General features: G+C 50.9%; 6 protein-coding genes and 1 non-coding gene across 7 annotated transcripts; 3 read left to right on the forward strand and 4 right to left on the reverse strand.

Annotated features, from left to right (window-relative positions):
- Nucleotides 1-6: 6 nt before the first annotated feature.
- COCSADRAFT_82080 (uncharacterized protein) lies at nt 7-2,476 on the reverse strand (the record flags this gene model as incomplete). The annotated part of the gene is made up of 4 exons (XM_007699158.1): nt 7-1,149; nt 1,199-1,330; nt 1,383-2,372; nt 2,426-2,476. The coding sequence occupies 4 exons, from the start codon at nt 2,474-2,476 to the stop codon at nt 7-9; spliced, it is 2,316 nt and encodes a 771-aa protein (XP_007697348.1).
- A 660-nt stretch (nt 2,477-3,136) lies between these two features.
- On the forward strand, nt 3,137-4,929 carry COCSADRAFT_188437 (uncharacterized protein). The gene is made up of 5 exons (XM_007699159.1): nt 3,137-3,228; nt 3,279-3,327; nt 3,381-3,410; nt 3,460-3,577; nt 3,628-4,929. Exons 1-5 carry the CDS (start codon nt 3,213-3,215, stop codon nt 4,819-4,821), a joined length of 1,407 nt encoding a protein of 468 aa, XP_007697349.1. The 5' UTR covers nt 3,137-3,212; the 3' UTR covers nt 4,822-4,929.
- Nucleotides 4,923-6,291, reverse strand: COCSADRAFT_137125 (uncharacterized protein). The gene is made up of 3 exons (XM_007699160.1): nt 6,165-6,291; nt 5,739-6,109; nt 4,923-5,619 (listed from the first exon to the last, which is right to left on the reverse strand). The coding sequence occupies exons 1-3, from the start codon at nt 6,206-6,208 to the stop codon at nt 5,057-5,059; spliced, it is 978 nt and encodes a 325-aa protein (XP_007697350.1). The 5' UTR covers nt 6,209-6,291; the 3' UTR covers nt 4,923-5,056.
- An 802-nt stretch (nt 6,292-7,093) lies between these two features.
- On the reverse strand, nt 7,094-7,180 carry COCSADRAFT_t19. Its single transcript has one exon. It is a non-coding gene; the product is annotated as a tRNA-Gly (tRNA).
- A 2,270-nt stretch (nt 7,181-9,450) lies between these two features.
- COCSADRAFT_111920 (uncharacterized protein) lies at nt 9,451-10,772 on the reverse strand. The gene is made up of 2 exons (XM_007699161.1): nt 10,448-10,772; nt 9,451-10,371 (listed from the first exon to the last, which is right to left on the reverse strand). Exons 1-2 carry the CDS (start codon nt 10,482-10,484, stop codon nt 9,878-9,880), a joined length of 531 nt encoding a protein of 176 aa, XP_007697351.1. The 5' UTR covers nt 10,485-10,772; the 3' UTR covers nt 9,451-9,877.
- A 33-nt stretch (nt 10,773-10,805) lies between these two features.
- On the forward strand, nt 10,806-14,238 carry COCSADRAFT_34577 (uncharacterized protein). Its single transcript, XM_007698457.1, has 7 exons — nt 10,806-11,136; nt 11,206-11,275; nt 11,484-11,633; nt 11,754-12,138; nt 12,187-12,599; nt 12,647-12,784; nt 12,851-14,238. Exons 1-7 carry the CDS (start codon nt 11,009-11,011, stop codon nt 13,886-13,888), a joined length of 2,322 nt encoding a protein of 773 aa, XP_007696647.1. The 5' UTR covers nt 10,806-11,008; the 3' UTR covers nt 13,889-14,238.
- Nucleotides 14,239-14,928: 690 nt separating this feature from the next.
- COCSADRAFT_82790 (uncharacterized protein) lies at nt 14,929-16,488 on the forward strand (the record flags this gene model as incomplete). Its single annotated transcript, XM_007699162.1, has 3 exons — nt 14,929-15,673; nt 15,741-15,836; nt 15,896-16,488. 3 exons carry the CDS (start codon nt 14,929-14,931, stop codon nt 16,486-16,488), a joined length of 1,434 nt encoding a protein of 477 aa, XP_007697352.1.
- Between the last annotated feature and the right edge of the window lie 1,060 nt (nt 16,489-17,548).

Below are 17,548 nucleotides of genomic sequence, written 5' to 3' on the forward strand. Positions count from 1 at the left end.
TACCACCTATCTAATACCAAATCTCGATCCCAGAGTGCCGAATCGATCCTTGCCTTCCACCTTTGGACTCTGCGCCGCAACTTGCGCGCCCTCCTGCACCTTCTCAAGTAAAATGGCACCCTTGATTTGGTCTACCTTGCTGTACTTTTTATTCCTCTGCGCAATGTCGAAGAATTCTTCGGAATTGTCCGTACCCATGAGCGCCACCGTCTGCGTCAGTTCGTCCAAGTTTTCCATGAGAATCGGGTTGTTCAGCGAACTGACGAATTGCGATAGGAAAGCCGTGTCGGCGGCGAGGGTGGCCACTGCGGCAGGAGAGATGCGCTTGATATGTTGTGCAAGAGGCAGATCGAGGATAGCAGTTGAGGCGTGGGAGAGCGCATCAAAGTAGATGAATTCTTTGATGTCCATGGGAAGGGCGAGAAGAACCGACGACATGATGTTGGAGAGGTACCTAGTCAACTCTAGCATGTACGTCGAAGGCTCCGTCTGTGGTTTCATGGCCATCCAGTCGTATTCCGCCGTCTCAATCAAGTCGTCAATCTTGCTGTTGACGAGCTCGAACACACGGTTCGATGCCGTGTTCTTGGCCTTTGCGAAGCGCTCTGTGGCAGTGAGAACGATGGGACCTGTTGCAGAGGGCGAAGAGCGGGCTTCGAACAGCAGGTCCTGGAGCTCTACGCATGCGTTTTCAAAGTGCTCCAGATTGGTGAGAATTTGTACAATCTGGCCGGGGTACTGACTGCTTAGGCGCTCGACAAGACTTCCGCACACTTTCTCGCAGAGCAGTTCGTCAAGGCTGGTACGGAGGGTCTCATCAATGACACTGCTCTTTTGGAAATAGTCGTCGCTGAAGAGGTAGATCTGATTCAGGAAGTTCCTAATGTCGATGCAGCATAGAGGGTACATTTGTGAGAATGGCAATACACATGGGAATGTGAGTTGTTCGCTGTTGGCCGGGGGGCTGTACCAAGACACGGAGACGACCTTATCGTACTCTTCGCGCGAATTGATAGGCATGGGCATGTAATCGTCGGTGTGTACGATCTCTAAGAAATCGTCGCTGAATCGTTGCTTGAGGAGAGCGGAGTACTTGGAGAAGAGGGTGAGAAGCAGGTCGTTCATTGCAGAAACTGAATATCCCCATTTCTTAAAGTCGAGTTAGTTTGGTTCGAACACGGTAGTTAAGAATACGAACCTCCATTGTGAGCATGAAAAGCGCAATGCGGCCTTTGATCTTGAGTAGCAGCTCATCGTTGTCGACTGTGTGAAGCTCTCCTGTGATGAGTTTGATTGCACTTTGACACATTGAATCCCACAACTCGTCAACCTATTCCGCATTAGCTGCAGCCAGAAAGAACAAAATTGAAAAATCCACCTACGTCAGCTTGTGATCGCAGATTGGTTGTTATTGTCATGGTTGCTTTCTCAATAATGGCGTATCCCGCAATACTCTCGAGCAAACTACTCAGGTCGCTGCACTCTTCATCAAGCAGATCAAGCTTATTGGGTATGATCAGGTCTTTCTGCGTCCGTCGATCCGAAGCATACTCGGCTCTGAACTGTTCGCTCTTACCCAGCGTCTCGTTGATATGCATGGCTTCAAACAAACGGGAGAAGTCGGTCTCATTGCCTGCCTCTTCGTTATTGAGAACATCAAATTCATCCGTCTCGTCAGCGACAAGTTCAATGGCTGAGTTCAGCTTGAACTTTGAGAAGCGCGGATCCGTCTCAGCGCGCCATTGGTTGCGCTTTCTTCGCTGCTCAGTATAGAAAAACGATACCTCGCCCAGGAACTGCGCAGACTCGCGGATGCGATACAGCCATGTACTCAAGTCGCTCTTGACTGCTTCTCGGATTTGTTCCTGGGTTTGGGGAATCGACTTCTCAATCAAGTTTGCAATCTTAAACCGACTAATCTCCTTCAAATGAATCGTCTGAAGCTCGTCAAGTGCTCTTAAAGCCGCATAGTAGTTCTTCTCTTTAAGCAGATCCTGGACCTGGTTGGCAATTCGAAGAACGTTCAAGCACGCGTTGAGTGCTTGGCTAGCTTCGTTGATGTTCTGACGCACCCCTCTGGAGTCGACTAGTGCTTTCTTGTGCTCCGCCAGCTTCTCAATACTCTCTTGGATGGACTCGTTTAGCTGCAAGATTTCACCACTCATTTGCACGGTCTGGTCCCGTATCCTGAGTAGTGAGTCGACAGAGCTCACAAAGTCTTGATGATTTGCGTTACATATTCGCTCAATCTCATGCTCACGATCATTTGCATATCGATCGAATGTGACTTGCAGTTGGTTTGAGTAACGGGGGTCCTTCATTATGGGAATCAGCTGATCAATATAGTCCGAGCCCACGGATGACTGGGATATCTGATAGGGTTAGCACGATGATGGCGACTGCAGTGCACATGGTCAGTTTTTACTTGTTTGATCGCTGTCCACAAGTCATCGTCAGGGTCAATAGCTGATGGCATGGTGGTGGCAGCCTAGAGGGGTTTGGCAGTTCGTGTCGAGTATGACTATTAAGCAGCTAGGTACTAAGAATTTACTTGAGAGAGTATCTTCAGCCTCGTTGTAAAGTTGTTGTATGTCGTTCGTATGTCGTCGTTGATTGCCTACGGGCTTGAAACGCGTACCTGGCAAGTCGGCGATGCGCCTGATACCGCACCAATCCAAATGTGATCTAATGTACTTGGCGGCATTTGGGCCCACTTTCCCCATGAGGGGCGGCAATGCTCGAGAATGCCCAAGCAAAGCGCGATGATTGCACGACATATGGCAGACATGCTGAAACTATGTTTTTTGTGTACGGAGAGCATCTAGAGTATAGTATATCATATGCAGCTAGCATGTCAGCATTTCTTACTAGAGCGAGGAGATATCGTGGATGATTGACAATATCATCGTTAGGGAATATGGCAGATTTTGATCAATCAGACGAGAGAAAGAAGAGAGAGAGTTAACTCGGGGATCCCCTATTTTTCTCTGTTATCAAGTTTATTTAACTGACATTTTGGCTTCGGAGCAGCACTCGGTTTGCTACTGGCAATCATCCCCAGTTCTACGCGCTCTGGGTGCCCCACTTTCTGGAGCGATGACGGAGTAACCCCGCCGATTTCTCAGTATTCCGATCCGGAGTCAACCAGGGAGATATAACTTTGCCCAAACTTTTTCTCTTCTTGCTTGGCAACTTCTCACAAATCATACACAATGGAAGCAATTACCAGTAGGTGCTCAATCCCAGTGCCATTGATAATACACTAATAGCTTTTACAGACAAACTTCAGAACGTCATGGGCACTGCCACTGGCCCTTACAGCGGAAAGTATGTTGGGGGAGGACAGCGCTTTCAATGTAAATTGGCTAACAACATGGCAGGACTGCCCTTTTGCTGGGTGCAGGTTTTGTGTAAGTTCAAGAAGAAACCACTGACAACTGCAACAGCTAACAGAAGCAGAACGCGACCAACCGTAGATGTTCTCGCAAAGTCTGGCGTCAAGGTCACAGTAGCATGTCGTACTTTGGAAAAGGCACAAGGTCTGGCTAAGGGCATTCCCAACACCAACGCCATTAGCGTACGGTACTCGATTTTCGCACTGTCAACTCAGCTGCTAACAATTGCTAGCTTGACGTAAACAACGCCGATGCTCTCGATGCCGAAGTCGCCAAGGTCGACGTTGTCATCTCCCTCATCCCCTACACATTCCACGCCACAGTTATCAAGTCGGCGATCCGCAAGAAGAAGAACGTTGTCACAACATCCTATGTCTCCCCCGCCATGATGGAGCTCGACGCCGAGGCAAAGGAGGCTGGTATCACAGTCATGAACGAGATTGGTGTAGACCCCGGTGTCGACCATCTCTCAGCTGTCCTTACCATCGACGAGGTTCACAAGGCTGGCGGCAAGATTCTGTCCTTCAAGTCATACTGCGGTGGTCTTCCCGCTCCAGAGGCCTCAGACAACCCTCTTGGTTACAAGTTCTCCTGGAGCTCCAGGGGTGTACTTCTCGCACTGAGAAACCAGGCAGCTTTCTACCAAGACGGCGAGGTCAAGTCGATCGAGGGTCCAGAGCTCATGGCCGAGGCAAAGCCATACTTCATCTACCCCGGTTACGCTTTTGTCGCATACCCCAACCGTGACTCCACACCCTACAAGGAGCGCTACAACATCCCAGAGGCACAAACCATCATCCGTGGTACACTGCGATACCAGGGTTTCCCAGAGTACATCAAGTGCCTTGTAGACATTGGTTTCCTGTCAGAAGACCCCAAGGACTTCCTCAAGGAGGGCGAGAAGAGCACCTGGCGCGACGCCACAGCTAAGATTGTTGGCGCTACCAGCAGCAAGGACGAAGACATCATCTGGGCTATCTCCTCACGAACGAAGTTCGCCAGCACAGAAGAGAAGGACCGCATCATCTCCGGTCTCCGCTGGATCGGTATCATCTCTGACGAGGAAATCATTCCTCGCGGAAACCCTCTAGACACTCTGTGCGCCACTCTGGAGAAGAAGATGCAGTACGAGGAGGGCGAGCGCGACATGGTCATGCTCCAGCACAGGTTCGAGATTGAGAACAAGGATGGCAGCAAGGCAGTCCGCACTTGCACACTCGTAGACTATGGTGACCCCAAGGGCTACTCGGCCATGGCCAAGTTGGTCGGTGTGCCGTGCGCGGTAGCTGTCCAGCAAGTACTTGACGGTACGCTCAGCGAGAAGGGTATCCTGGCGCCTATGACCACAGAGATCTGCAAGCCGTTGATGAAGACATTGGAGGACCAATATGGTGTGTACTTCAAGGAGAAGACCATCCCCATGTAGAGGGTGAGATGGATGTCATCAAGAAGGGGTTTGAGTGGACTGTCATGCCGACATGACTAGGTAGACATTAACACAAAACACAATCACTTGAACAAATAAATACCCCTCATGAATTACTCTTCTGAACTTTGCTGCCTGTTTTCTTTTCTGGGTATACGTTGGTATCTCTGCCGCCGTGGCATAGTCATCTATGGTGCTTATTTCAATTCTTCTCCTTGCTCCTTTATACCCTCGCTCAATCCAATCCTGCAGTCGGCGGCGCCCTTCCTCCAACCGCCTTCTTTGCTCCTCCATTCCCGCCTCCCATGCCACCTCCAAACATGCTCCCAAGCATATCGAACATGGGGTTGCCCTGTCGGGGAATCTTGATTCCAAAGTACATTTCACCAATCTGATCCAACGCCTCACCCCAATTCACGTCTTTCAAATCCCCCGCATAATGGCTCTTGAGCTGACGCCACAGACTGGGGTCTCCCCTTTCCACACTCAAAAGGAGCAGTCCCAAGAAATTCAATAATGGCAGCGAGGGGTATACGCGAAATTCCGAGGACTTTGTGGAGACGGCTTGTGTGGGTGGGTTTGGTGTCTTCTCGACGGCAGAGGTGAAGAGGAGGAAGAATTTGTTGGCGGCTCGTAGGTTGCCGGTGAGGAGGTAGGGAAGAACGCCGCGGGCACAGTATAGGGGCGCTGTGTGCGGTGCGTCTGATGTATACCAGTTGTAGTGTAGGGAAGCGAGGGTCGCGGCGCTGTCTTGGGTGCCGAGCAGGAGGTGGCGTTCTGCTTCGTAGGGTTCGAGTTCTGTGGATTGAAAGTTAGCATGGGCTTTGGGTATCTCTTTCCTTGATATTCTCTTCTATGGTTTCTCTTCTTCTTGCTCGCGACGAAGCAGGCTAGTGTTGGTGACCGGGAAAACTCACCCTCAGCATACAGACCCCCCGCAACATGATGTAACTCTGGGTCGCCTGCAGGAAAGTCTCCAAATCGCGAACTCCACACTATCATCTCGCCCACAAATTTCTTCTTGGTAGGTTCATCCTTGGGGAACGCTCGCAGAAGCGTTAACAACCGCCCTTTGCTTTCAGCATCTACTTTGATTTCCCCCTTGTTGTACACGTCGAGTAGGAAGATGCAGAGGTCGCCGCCGGAGCCGCCTTGGCCAGCTTGTAGCAGCGATTGTGCGCCTTGGAAGAGGATCGAGGTTGCGTTGGGCCAGTCGCTGGCTTTTGTGTAGCGCGAGGCGATTACGCGGAGTTGTTGGTGGGCTTCGTAGTACTGACCCTCTGCGATTCTATGGTGGGGTCAGCTTGACAGCGTTATTTAGGGGAGTTTCGCGAGGCATTCACTTTTCTCTTTGTCGCGCGAGCGTCTTTTCAATCTTCGAGGCCATGGTTGGCAGAGTAAGGGGGGTGAGTGGTTGGGATGAGGGTAAGTTTGGGGAGCGGACGTTGGCTGTTTGAGCTGTTGGTTGAGTTGGCTCACAAGCAATGACGCAGCGCTACGGGCGGTTGCTGGACCCCACATCTGCCTCGACTTGAGCTCGATTGCCAGCGCGCTTGTTCTACAACACCTACTACTCTATCTCTTTCCATGGCCACAAATTAATACCCCGTCCAAAATGCAAATTTAACACTAATGTAGTGAAAACCTCCATAGATAGTTTTTCGCTTTTTATCTAGACAAACTCCAGAAACAATCGGAACAGATGGAGGACCGATTGACGTATGATGGTACTATATTCTTGTTTGTGATCGAGATTCCTCAAGAGCTTTGCAGGGCGCAGCTGTATGGCCGACGGCTCGCTGACGGGAACTTTCAAACATTTGGTGTCGCCTGGTTCAATGCGTCTCATCTTCAGCCGCCTTGCCAATATAATGCCCAGCGTATTAAAACACCATTACCCGTGCCTATCGCATTGATTATTATCTGCTTGGACACGACCACAGACACGCAATGACTTTCGTTTCTTTTGTACTAGCTGCCCCTAGCATACACAATCTCTAGTTCATATACGCCCAAGTACCTGGGCTAGCCTGAAAACATGAAAGTGGTTGCACTTAACGCAGAAATTTGCAAAAAGCCATTTAGTTCTTCGTGCAGGCTTTGCATTCATCTCTTCTCCATCTCAATTTAACTTAATGCCTGCCTTCGTGTTCTGTTTTCATTGTACCACCACCACCGGCAAAAAGATAAGTGGTCACCTTTCAGACTGAACGACGGGACGAATATCCACCACCTGGATTTTAGCACAAAAATAATATCCTCTAATGTTACATGCGATGACCGGGACTCGAACCCGGAGCCCAGGCAAGCTCTGTTGTGAGTATGGGAAGCCTGGATTTTACCCTTAAACCATCATCGCTTTCAGTCTGGCGAAGAATTAGAAAATTTCCAAAATTTTCAAAATATAAACTTCATTATTAAGTTCAACCTCGCAGGAACAAGTGAATTGGCAACAAGGTTCGAAGGTGTGTACGCCCAGCTTTCAATCGAGAACGATCGAGAGCGGGGCTGTCGTATGACGAGAGCGGGGTTGATGTGTGTATTTGGTTAGTAATCTCTAAGTGCGAATACATTCGAAACTACTACAATCCAACGACCTAATGCGTACGAAATAGTAAAAGTGTAATACTTCGTTGGTGTATCATAATACTAAATACTGTCTCCTCTGGAAGAAGTGGGTTAACGGCAGATGCTTCCACTTAGCCATATCTTGTTCTCAAACATAGGGAAAGAATATATTTCTCAGTATTACTGTTAACTAGTCTAAAATATTCTCTATCGGAAGAAATATGGTATTGTTGTTTCGTTTTGGTTTACATATAAATTTATGATCTCCATTAGTTCAAGAAATAGCTATAGCGACCACAACATCTACAGCAAGAAGAGCAAGTAAAGCACCCATCATTCATAGTGTTAGGTAGACAGAAGGCTTAAGTTGACGAAATGAAGAATGACTTTTGTTGATGAAATTGATTTTTGAACTTCCCCAAACCCCTATCCCTGCCCCACGATTGCTGGCCTTCTATCTCCTCGACTACTGCTTAGGAGTTCTACGATGCACTACGGGGTGCTGGAATATAGGACAGCGCTCCCTAGCAGGACAGTTCGCAGAACAAATCTCGCCAGCAGGGCAGCGGGAAGGGCACATGACGCCTCCGAGGCAGTCCTCCTCTCAAGAACATTGGTTCATTGCGGGGCACTGGCGCTGTGCAGTGCATTGCAGCCCAGCAGTGCATGGCCGAACTGCTGGGCATGCAAACCCGGCCGGACATGCAGGAGCTGCCTGTACGGGTTGCTGGGCGCCACCAGCGGCCTGGAGCAGCGCACGAAACGTCGGACACTGGCTCCTTGTGTGGCCTCGACCACCACAGCTGAATTCAAACTGTTAGTAACAACGAACATAACATGCAGGCAGCAGTCAACATACCTCCAACACACCTTGCCACCTTTGAGGCGCCTACCACCACCCCTCCTCCTCTTCCGTTGTTACTCGTCCATGAATGAAAGAATCTCTACACACGACAATATTAGCTATGTTGTTCAAAAAAAACGATACTCAGTTTATGGGGTGCACTTACTACTTCGCGACCGTTGATGTACAAGTGGAATGCTATAATAGCTGTTAGCAGATGGCCGCAAAGATTCAGAATGAAACGTTGTTTCTCAGTGATAGAATTAGATGGAATATGTGGAAATATGTGTTTGAAAACAACAATGGTGTTGATTGTTGCAAATCACCATCGCAGTGAGTTGCAGTGTAGTTGAGACCGTAACAGGAAGGAGCAACAGTCAACATGATAACAGAACGCAATGAACGCAGCGAACGCAGCTGAATTTCTACCAGGTGAGAGAAATGAGAAGAGGGGTACACTTACTGTCTGGCATAATGTTGGGTCTGAAGGAGAAAAAGAGAGGAAACAGGTCCCTAGGCAAGTTTTGAGTGACTTCACTTTTTTCTATCTGTTCGCTGTATAGCGTATCAGATTAAATATCTCAGAAAAGAATGGCAGGCCACACCCTAACCTGCCGGAATTGGGTATCAAAAAAACGACTTTGCAGTCAAAGTAAAAGGATTCGAATAAGAAGCATCAGCAAGACCCTACCTTTAAACCCTGAAAAATCGATTGGTAATACTACTAAAAATATGTACACCTCTTAATGGGTAACTATATACGTACCTATTAGGCACATCTCCATTGGGTACGACAATTAAATCAATTATGGTTGCGATGAGACAGCAGCACACCACCCTGGGCAAGTTTTATACTGCGATAGAACAGTCAGTACCACATGTGCTAGCGCCATCAAAGCTTGTGACCTCGAGGCCACAGGTGTGTAAACAGAGCAGAATTTTCTTCGGAAAGAGCAGGAGCACTCACATATCCAACCTCAAGCAGGTTGACGACGGGGTTACCACATCGCACATGTAGAGACCCTCTGACAGGAGAGTGAAGCTGCAATCTTGTTCAAGGGCGTGTGAGATCAAGATAGATAGGAGAAGGCAACGTGGGGTGACCCCATAGCAAGAAGTGAGAACAGAATTGATAGCACTTGACCAGAGTAGTGGGCAGGGCAGCGTCCCGAGCACGGTCATAAGTAATCATGTCAAGTGTTTTGTACTAGAGAAATGGCACATATGGTATCTCAACTTCGAATTCTCTCTATGGCACTATGTTATTCTGACACTCAACACATCATGCCCACATCCCATGCATGTTGCAGCGTCGGGGAACGGCGTCCCGGGACTCAGGTCAAGTGAGGCTGTGCATGTGGGGCATCGGCTGGGGTGCATATGCGTTCGGCCGCTCCCGACCTTTTGAAGCTTGTCTTGTCGTCTGCATGTTGATTTGCAGGTTCAAGTCCCTGCAACTTCGTGGATGGTCATGATAAGGCGACGATGATCCGTTCTCTAGGAACGTCTCCGCTCTTCGGAAAATCGAGTCCTGCGCCGCACAATGTTGGATCGGCACAAGGGCATCCTCCGTACACGTATTGTCTCATTTACAAGACTGACGCTATTCTATCTCGTGTGGCTCTTGCTGTGTCTTAGGTGTCCTCACACAGGCAAAACGGCGGTGATAAAGGCCTCCAAGCCCCGCTCAAACAATTCATTGGCAACTCCAATGCCCCCCGGGTGTTCGACGGGGGCTAGCGGGTTCTTGACAACATACTCGACGTAGAGGTTGGCCCAGATCTGGTGCAGGTACTGGCGCAAGTTGATGACCTTTGTGTCGGTGAGCATGACAAACTTCATGCGTGTGGGTGTCTCGTAGTAGTGGAGCTTGTATTCGCCAGTTCGGTAAGAGAGAAAGGTATCGTCGGCGCCGCCGAGCTTGGTGACAAAATTGCGGAGGGAGAAGACCAGGCCAAAGACTAGCTTCTCGTCGTCCGAGTGCGACATGCCCTTGCGGACGGCAGCCACGACGTCGCCATTGCTTACAATCGAGTTGCCAGACGTCGGGCGGGCGGCGGCAGCGGCAGCGGTGGTGGGTTTGGACGAGGAAGAGGTTGGGCGTGCAGGAGTCCAGCGGCGCGAGTAGATGCACTCGGCTGCAATTGTGCGGTCAGCAGCGTGCACGGCGGGCTTGTCATGGGCTCCGATCGCCGGACCACGATAACGACTTACTGTGCCGATCGAATATGTAGAAGCTATAGAGGACCATTGCGATTGGGAATAAGGAGAGGCAAGGCGTCGTCAGGCTGCAGCAGGTGAGGGTGACTTGGGAGGGATGCGGGGTTGGGGTGTGGTGTTGTCGATGTACTATAGAAGCGACGATTCGGGGTGTGCAGCCGGCGCCAATGGGTTCTGAACAATCAGACACGATAGCTGACAATCAAGACGGATATGTCAAAGGCGCGATGGAGCGAGTCGGGGAGGATGCCGCCAAGGGAAGCGGGCGGGTGGGCCTGGGCCTAATGGTAATAGCGGGCGTGGGGACGAGGATGGTGATTGATTGCTCGACGACGGGCTGATGAGGCTGAAAGAAGTGTACAGCGAGAGAAAGGGCCCCTCTCTGCTGCGGGCTGGCCGTCCCGGGTTTCCCCATATTATTTCTCCTGCGACCTGCGACCTGCGACCTGCTATCTGCTAGCCCGCCCCCAGTTTCAATCTTAACTCTCCATACTACTGCTACTGCACTTGGATGCCATAATCTTTCCCCCTGGCTGGCCCTCACCCTGTGTAGTCATGTCCCATTCGCCCGACCCGCTGAGCAAACGCCCATCCGAACCTGATCTCAATCTCTACACTTCACAACCTGCCCTCGCCGTTCCCGCCCTCAGCGACGCCGGTCGACCTCCGCCAGTCAAGTACATGTGTGTGTTGCTGCCTGCCGGGCTGCCTTTACTACCCCATAACCCCACTAAGATGCTGATGCCGTCAAGGTCAACGCCCGCATACCAGAGCCCGCTACGACACTACACCCGCGCAGCCTCGTCCACCAGACGTGTAAAGGTGCGATTCCCTCCTCCCAGCTGAGTCCCGCTCGAGTGCACCACCCGGCGCCTGTCCAATCGGCCCTCCATCACGTCATAGGCCTGATGCAGGCGCTGGCGAAGCTACCTGAACTTGGCACCAGCTTCTGCACTCCAATGGCTGGCAGCATTCACCCCGAGAAGCCAACCAACAAATCTTGTCGTGTTTAGAGCCTAACAGGCTGCAGGAAACGCTGAATGCGCGGTCCGAATACAGCAATAGCGAAGATGACGGCAGCGCCCAACATCGCATCAACCAATACTTGGTGAAGCAAGAGATTGGCCGCGGCTCATTTGGTGCTGTTCACCTCGCTGTAGACCAGTATGGTCAAGAATATGTGAGGATACCAGCTCTCTAGACACCGCTGGTCATGGAGGAGAGGCGCAATGCCTGATATAATGATGCGGGTAACCTGGGCGGTTCACACAATGACTGTAGCTGACGACACATGGTGTAGGCTGTCAAGGAGTTCTCCAAATCGCGACTGCGAAAACGGGCACAATCCAACCTCCTCCGCCGGCCAGCCGCGAGTAAACGAATGCGCGCGCTGCCAGCCGGCATAGGCTTCAATTCTCCGCTCCACCGACATTCGACAACCGAAGAAAACAATGCCTTTGAACTCATCAAGGAAGAGATTGCCATCATGAAGAAGCTGCACCATCCGAACCTCGTCACATTGATCGAAGTGCTCGACGACCCTGAAGAGGATTCGCTCTACATGGTCATGGAGATGTGCAAGAAGGGTGTTGTTATGCAAGTCGGCCTCGAGGAGCGTGCCGACCCCTACAGCGAGGAGCAATGTCGGTGTTGGTTCAGAGACATGATATTGGGCTTAGAGTACCGTACGTCTGGTCTGCCATGTGCTTCCGTCTAGCGCTAACCACCGCCAGTACATGCCCAGGGCATCATCCATCGAGACATTAAGCCCGACAATTGCCTGGTCACCGAAGAGGATGTGCTGAAAATTGTCGATTTTGGTGTTTCAGAGATGTTCGATAAAGACGGCGAGATGAAGACAGCTAAATCTGCTGGCTCACCTGCTTTTATGCCACCAGAACTGTGCGTAGCCAAGCACGGCCAGGTTTCAGGAAGAGCTGCAGATATATGGTCAATGGGATGCACCCTATACTGTCTCCTCTTTGGGCGGATACCCTTTGAAAAACGCGGTATGATCGAGCTATACCAATCGATACGAATGGACCCACTAGAGTTTGAAACGGAATGCGGCGACGACATCAAGGACTTGCTAACGAGGCTTATGGAAAAAGATCCAAAGAAGAGGATAACTATGGAGGAAATCAGGGTGAGTTGGAACGCTAAATCCCAAGACATCAGAGCTGACACTTGCAGGAACATCCATGGGTCACACGAAACGGAACGGACCCTTTATTAGCAAAGTGTGAGAATGTCGCCGTGATTATTGAACCACCTACAGACGAGGAAGTCAACGCTGCCATTACCGGCAACATGGGTCACCTTGTGACAGTGGTAGGTGCATGTCTTCCCTTTGCATCCGTGCAATTCTTACATCCATCCCAAGCTAACAACAGACAGGTACGTGCAGTAAAGCGCTTCAAGCAATTGTTATTCAGGCGACGACCAGATCGGATAGAAAGTATACTAGGAAGTGCCTCGCGCATTGTGCAGCCTCCCTTATCCATGCGGCCATCAGCGTTGCGCAAATCAAAATCACAGGACACGCATGATCGACGGCCAGTTGAGGCTGCGCTTTCCGCGGAGGGTGTGCATCACCCTATCAAGGTCGACGACAAAGGACAAAGAGTGCCGAACCATATGGACGACATGGCATATTCCAAACCTGGTTTCCGTACAGAAGCAGGCAAGCGCCCCAGTAGACTCACTGCCAGCGGCAGTCCGACTATGCAAACTTCTCCAGGTTTTTCAGACGGCAAAGTTTCACGCGAAAATCTGGCGATTCGACCCGGTCCAATTCAATCCATCTCCAGCCCAACCGGAACCATTCCGTCGGTATCTTCACCAACCACACCCATTGGCAAAGGACATGCGCATAACCCGTTAGAGGACACGCTCTTCCTCAACATTGGAACTGGTGAGAACTTTCAGCCGGAGCCTGAAGACGGATGTATAGTTTCTGAATCTCCGTCTAATGTGGATATAAATGTCTACGAAGCCGCTTACGAAGAAGAGGTCCAGCGCATCATTGCACAGCGTCGTGACCAGCACAACAACGCAAACCGCCGCCCAACTCTCTACCTCACCCGACGCGTTGAGAATGTCAAGTCGATCCGTGATAGCGACGCGATATTTGACGAAGGCCAAGATCTCCGCCAGAACATCAAGGTTAGTCTGAAGAGCTTTGTTACCAAGACCAAGGAAGACATTGAGGCGCGAGGCGAGTTGCAGAAGCTTCAAGAAGGTAAAGAGGGCAAGCTCAGCAGAACGATGCGTAATGTGAGAGAAGCCAAGCGACTGGTTGAAGAGGCGCGAGAACGTGTCAAGACGGAAGAGCGGGAGCGAGAGAGGGAGCGAAGTCGGAGCGCAACGCCTCTTGCTCGAAACAACAGCTCGGGCAATGCGGTCAGCCGCAGTGGGACTCCTGTTCAGAGCTGAGGTTGCCGAGAAAGAAAGCTTTGAACATTGCACGGCACTTTGTACATATATTTACGGTCAATATATGCCTGGAGCGTTGGACAAACACATAAAATCCTCTTTTCTGATTGGAAGCACAGACGAGATTGCGTGACAACGGTCTTGCATACATCTCCTGCGCCACACCAATCTGCCCTTTTTTGCTGCGGCGGACGTTTTCATTGCCAAATGTAGTTGAGGCGTATCATGAGGGGAGCTGAGGGGAGCCAGGGTCATCCCAGCACTAGGGGTTCATGTTCCTGGGCCTAGCCGTTTTCCGGCACTAGTGCCGTATACTCAGCCTCCCCTCCCCCCCACTCACTCCAAAGATGTAGGATTCTAACCGTTTTATGTCCATGTCAAGGTTGTAGTACAGCAATTGAGAGTTATCATCATTTTTTTCCCTATTGTACCGCGTCTGGTTGAATAGGCAGGTGTGTGTGTGATTGGGGGCTCGAGTGACGTGTACAATGCTGGTATGTAACTAGGCAAACAGACGTTTTACTTGAAGCGTAGATAGTTGACTGGCTAATCGGGGGAAATTTGCATCCGTTTGATTCGGCCCGTTATCAAAAAGTGACATGCTGCTTGGTGTATACCAAGACAATTTTCCGCTTTTTCAGGCGTCCTGCGCTGGGGAGGGGGGAGGGGGGCTGTATTTAGAAACCGGGTAACTACTGTATACATAACTTCATGTTTCCCTTTTTTTCTTAGTTTTTTTTGTTGTACCTTTGAGTTTAAAATCGAGTTTTTTTTTGTTTATTTGTTTGTACTACGAAAGCTAAGCTTGGTATTGCAGTCTAACACTGTAATTGAAACCTGGCGGTGTGTGCGTTTGACCTATCGTGGATTCAATATCCCCCCCCGGGTAGACCATGGACACAAGCGGTAGTAACAGCGTGGGGAAGAAAGAGGGGGAGAGACTCGTCACCACATCCGTGCCATCAACCGACAACCTCGTCCCCAACGATGCCATGTACGCGCCTCAAGAAAAGACACAGAACACCGGTACCAAATCCTCCATGTGGAAATGGACCTCCAAGACAAGAAACCACATCTTTGCCTTCGTGCTCGTTCTCGCCACGGCAGTCGTCCCGCTCATTATCTTGGGAGAAGCTACATCCCCGCCCTACGCCGGCCGCGCCCCCTTTTCGTCACTCTTCCTCGACAAAGTGATATCCTGCGGCGGCAGCATCGGCGGACGCCCCGCAAACTCGACAATCACAGGTATGGAAAAGGTCTTTGCGCTCGACATGACGTTTGGGCAGTACACCTTCTCGCAGGTCAAAGCCATCGACATTGCGTGGGATACAGGTATGGGACGCGGTCTGCAGCTGGTGGCGTCGTGGGCGTCGTATATCATCTTTTGTGATGCGCTGCTCAAGTCGATCGAGAGGCATCCCGCGTCGTTTATTACGTTTCAGCGGATAGCGCTCGAGGGGCCTAGGTTAAAGTCGATTGCGACGTTGATGGTTGAGTTGTGGGCGGCAAAGAGTAAGAGGACGAAGGCGTTGTTTTTCTACATGCTGTGGTCTACGGCGTACATTATCACCTTGCCGATTGTGATTGGGGCCATGACGGGATATGATGCTACGGCTGTAGCGTGGATTGATATCGAGGGCGTGGATAATATTGTGCCGGCGTCGTCGGTGAAGGAGACGTGGATGGTCAAGGGGACGGTGAATGAGACATTCGTGCAGCCAGCGTGTGTGGATAAGCAGTTGAAAGACAAGTATTCGTGGATTGTGGGTCAGCGGCTCGAAACGTGTAAGTACGGGCTGATGCGAGATGAGCTGATTTAGTGACGGGGGCGGCTAACAGATGTTTGTTGTAGGTGACTGTCAGATTCCCAACGGAACAAGGTACTCTGGCAAAGAACTCGAGAGCATGAGGCTCACTAGTCAGTTCTACGAAGTCATGAGCTTGGGCTGTAAATTCAAACACACCATCAACACCATGTTGTCAGCACTGCTAACTGCGTAATACTAGGTATCTACAACTTCACGTCCAACGCGCAGACATGGGAAGGCGTGGACTTCCCCGACCGCAACTCACGTAAAACCTACTCGTGCAACTCCACTATGCCCGTAACCATAAAGGACAAGACGTACGACGCACAGGACCTCGTCACAAGCTCCGGCTACTGCCACCAGTCCATCGCCTACAACGAGACTTATCTCGAGGGAAAATCGCGCTGTCTGCCCGACACTGCGCATCCGTCTTACGAATGGGGTTTCTCAACACTGCTGAGCGGTCTCTTTGTCTTTGTGACTTCAGCGTGGGTGATAAGCATGTACATACTATGGCTGGATTCGCAGCGCGACAGTACGCTCGTGCAGATGGGATACCGCATGACGCCTCTACGTGCGGCGTTTGCGATGGCGAGAGCAGCGAGGCAGCGTACGGGATACTGCGAGAAGCAGCTTGTAAGAGCGGATACGGAGGCGCTGGAGAAGGAGTTGTATGGACACAAGGGAAGCAGGAAGACAAAGGTTGACTTTGGGGTTTTTGTGGAGGATACAGAGGGGGGTGAGGAGATGCGGGGGTGGCAGAAGGTGGGAGATGGCAGGAACAGCCATTGAGAATGGGCATGAAGGATATTGTTGTTAGACTGTACAATACTACATGTCCACAAATACTGTCTGTGTGTATGAGTATCCAACACTTTCTAACCAATCACGTCCATCAACCGTTTTTGTACATATGCAGGCAAATCGGCCCACTGTGTACTTGTACGCGGGCCAGATTTTTTACCCGCTCCACCAGCTTCCCCGATTTGCCCGTACCTTTCGCGTGCGACTGCCGTGAGCAGAAAAGTGAGGCAAGCTTTTTTTAGGAACGGACGGGTGTCACAGTACACAAATGGTAAAAGATGGGCCAAGGGCTTGGGTGTCTTGGAACAGGGTGCAGGCAATGTTAAACGCGGAGGATGGGATGGGATGGGATGGGATGGGATCGGGCAATTGTAGTGGGGGCCGGTGGCTACGTGTGAGTTGGATGTGAAAGTAGCTCAGGGACCGTGGCTTGTACGGTGTGTACATGCACACGACGGATGAGAAGCAGAAGGAAAAAACCTGTTGAGTGGTTTGTATGTTTGTCATCACATCACAGAAGGAGCGATTGGTACAAAACAACCGGTGCTCGAGCAGCAAAATCGAGCCAAATATCAAGGCCAAGCAAGTGCAGAAGTGCCTCATGCCGAGGCAAAAATAAAATGCATCCATCTGCCATCTGCCATCTGCTAGCTGTGTCTCGGTCGTGGAAGCTAGACGTGGCCATGACCAATTTTTTTCCTCTCTCCGTCACGCTGGCCACGGCTGACAAACGCATACGAGGTCCTTAGTGTAGGTGAGTAGTGTATGTATGTATTTGACTATGTGGCATTGGCTGGGCCGGGCCGGTCACGTTGCAGCGCCCCAAGGCAACGGTTCTTACCAACGCGACGGAAGCATCAACAGGGCCGTGCACAAGGCAAGCTGCATGCAAGCACTCCCGTCGCCCGTCGCAACTTGTTAAAAAGGCCGTGCAGAGTTGCCAGGCCCCAGTGTGAGCGTGTTGAGTGGTCAGACCATGGTGGTGGGGTGGCCGACAGTTGTTTATTACCAACGGTTTTGTCGTGTGGACAGGCCCTGCGAGCTGGGG

This window comes from Bipolaris sorokiniana (genome assembly GCF_000338995.1).
Source record: "Bipolaris sorokiniana ND90Pr unplaced genomic scaffold COCSAscaffold_3, whole genome shotgun sequence".
In the NCBI taxonomy this organism is placed as follows: domain Eukaryota; kingdom Fungi; phylum Ascomycota; class Dothideomycetes; order Pleosporales; family Pleosporaceae; genus Bipolaris; species Bipolaris sorokiniana.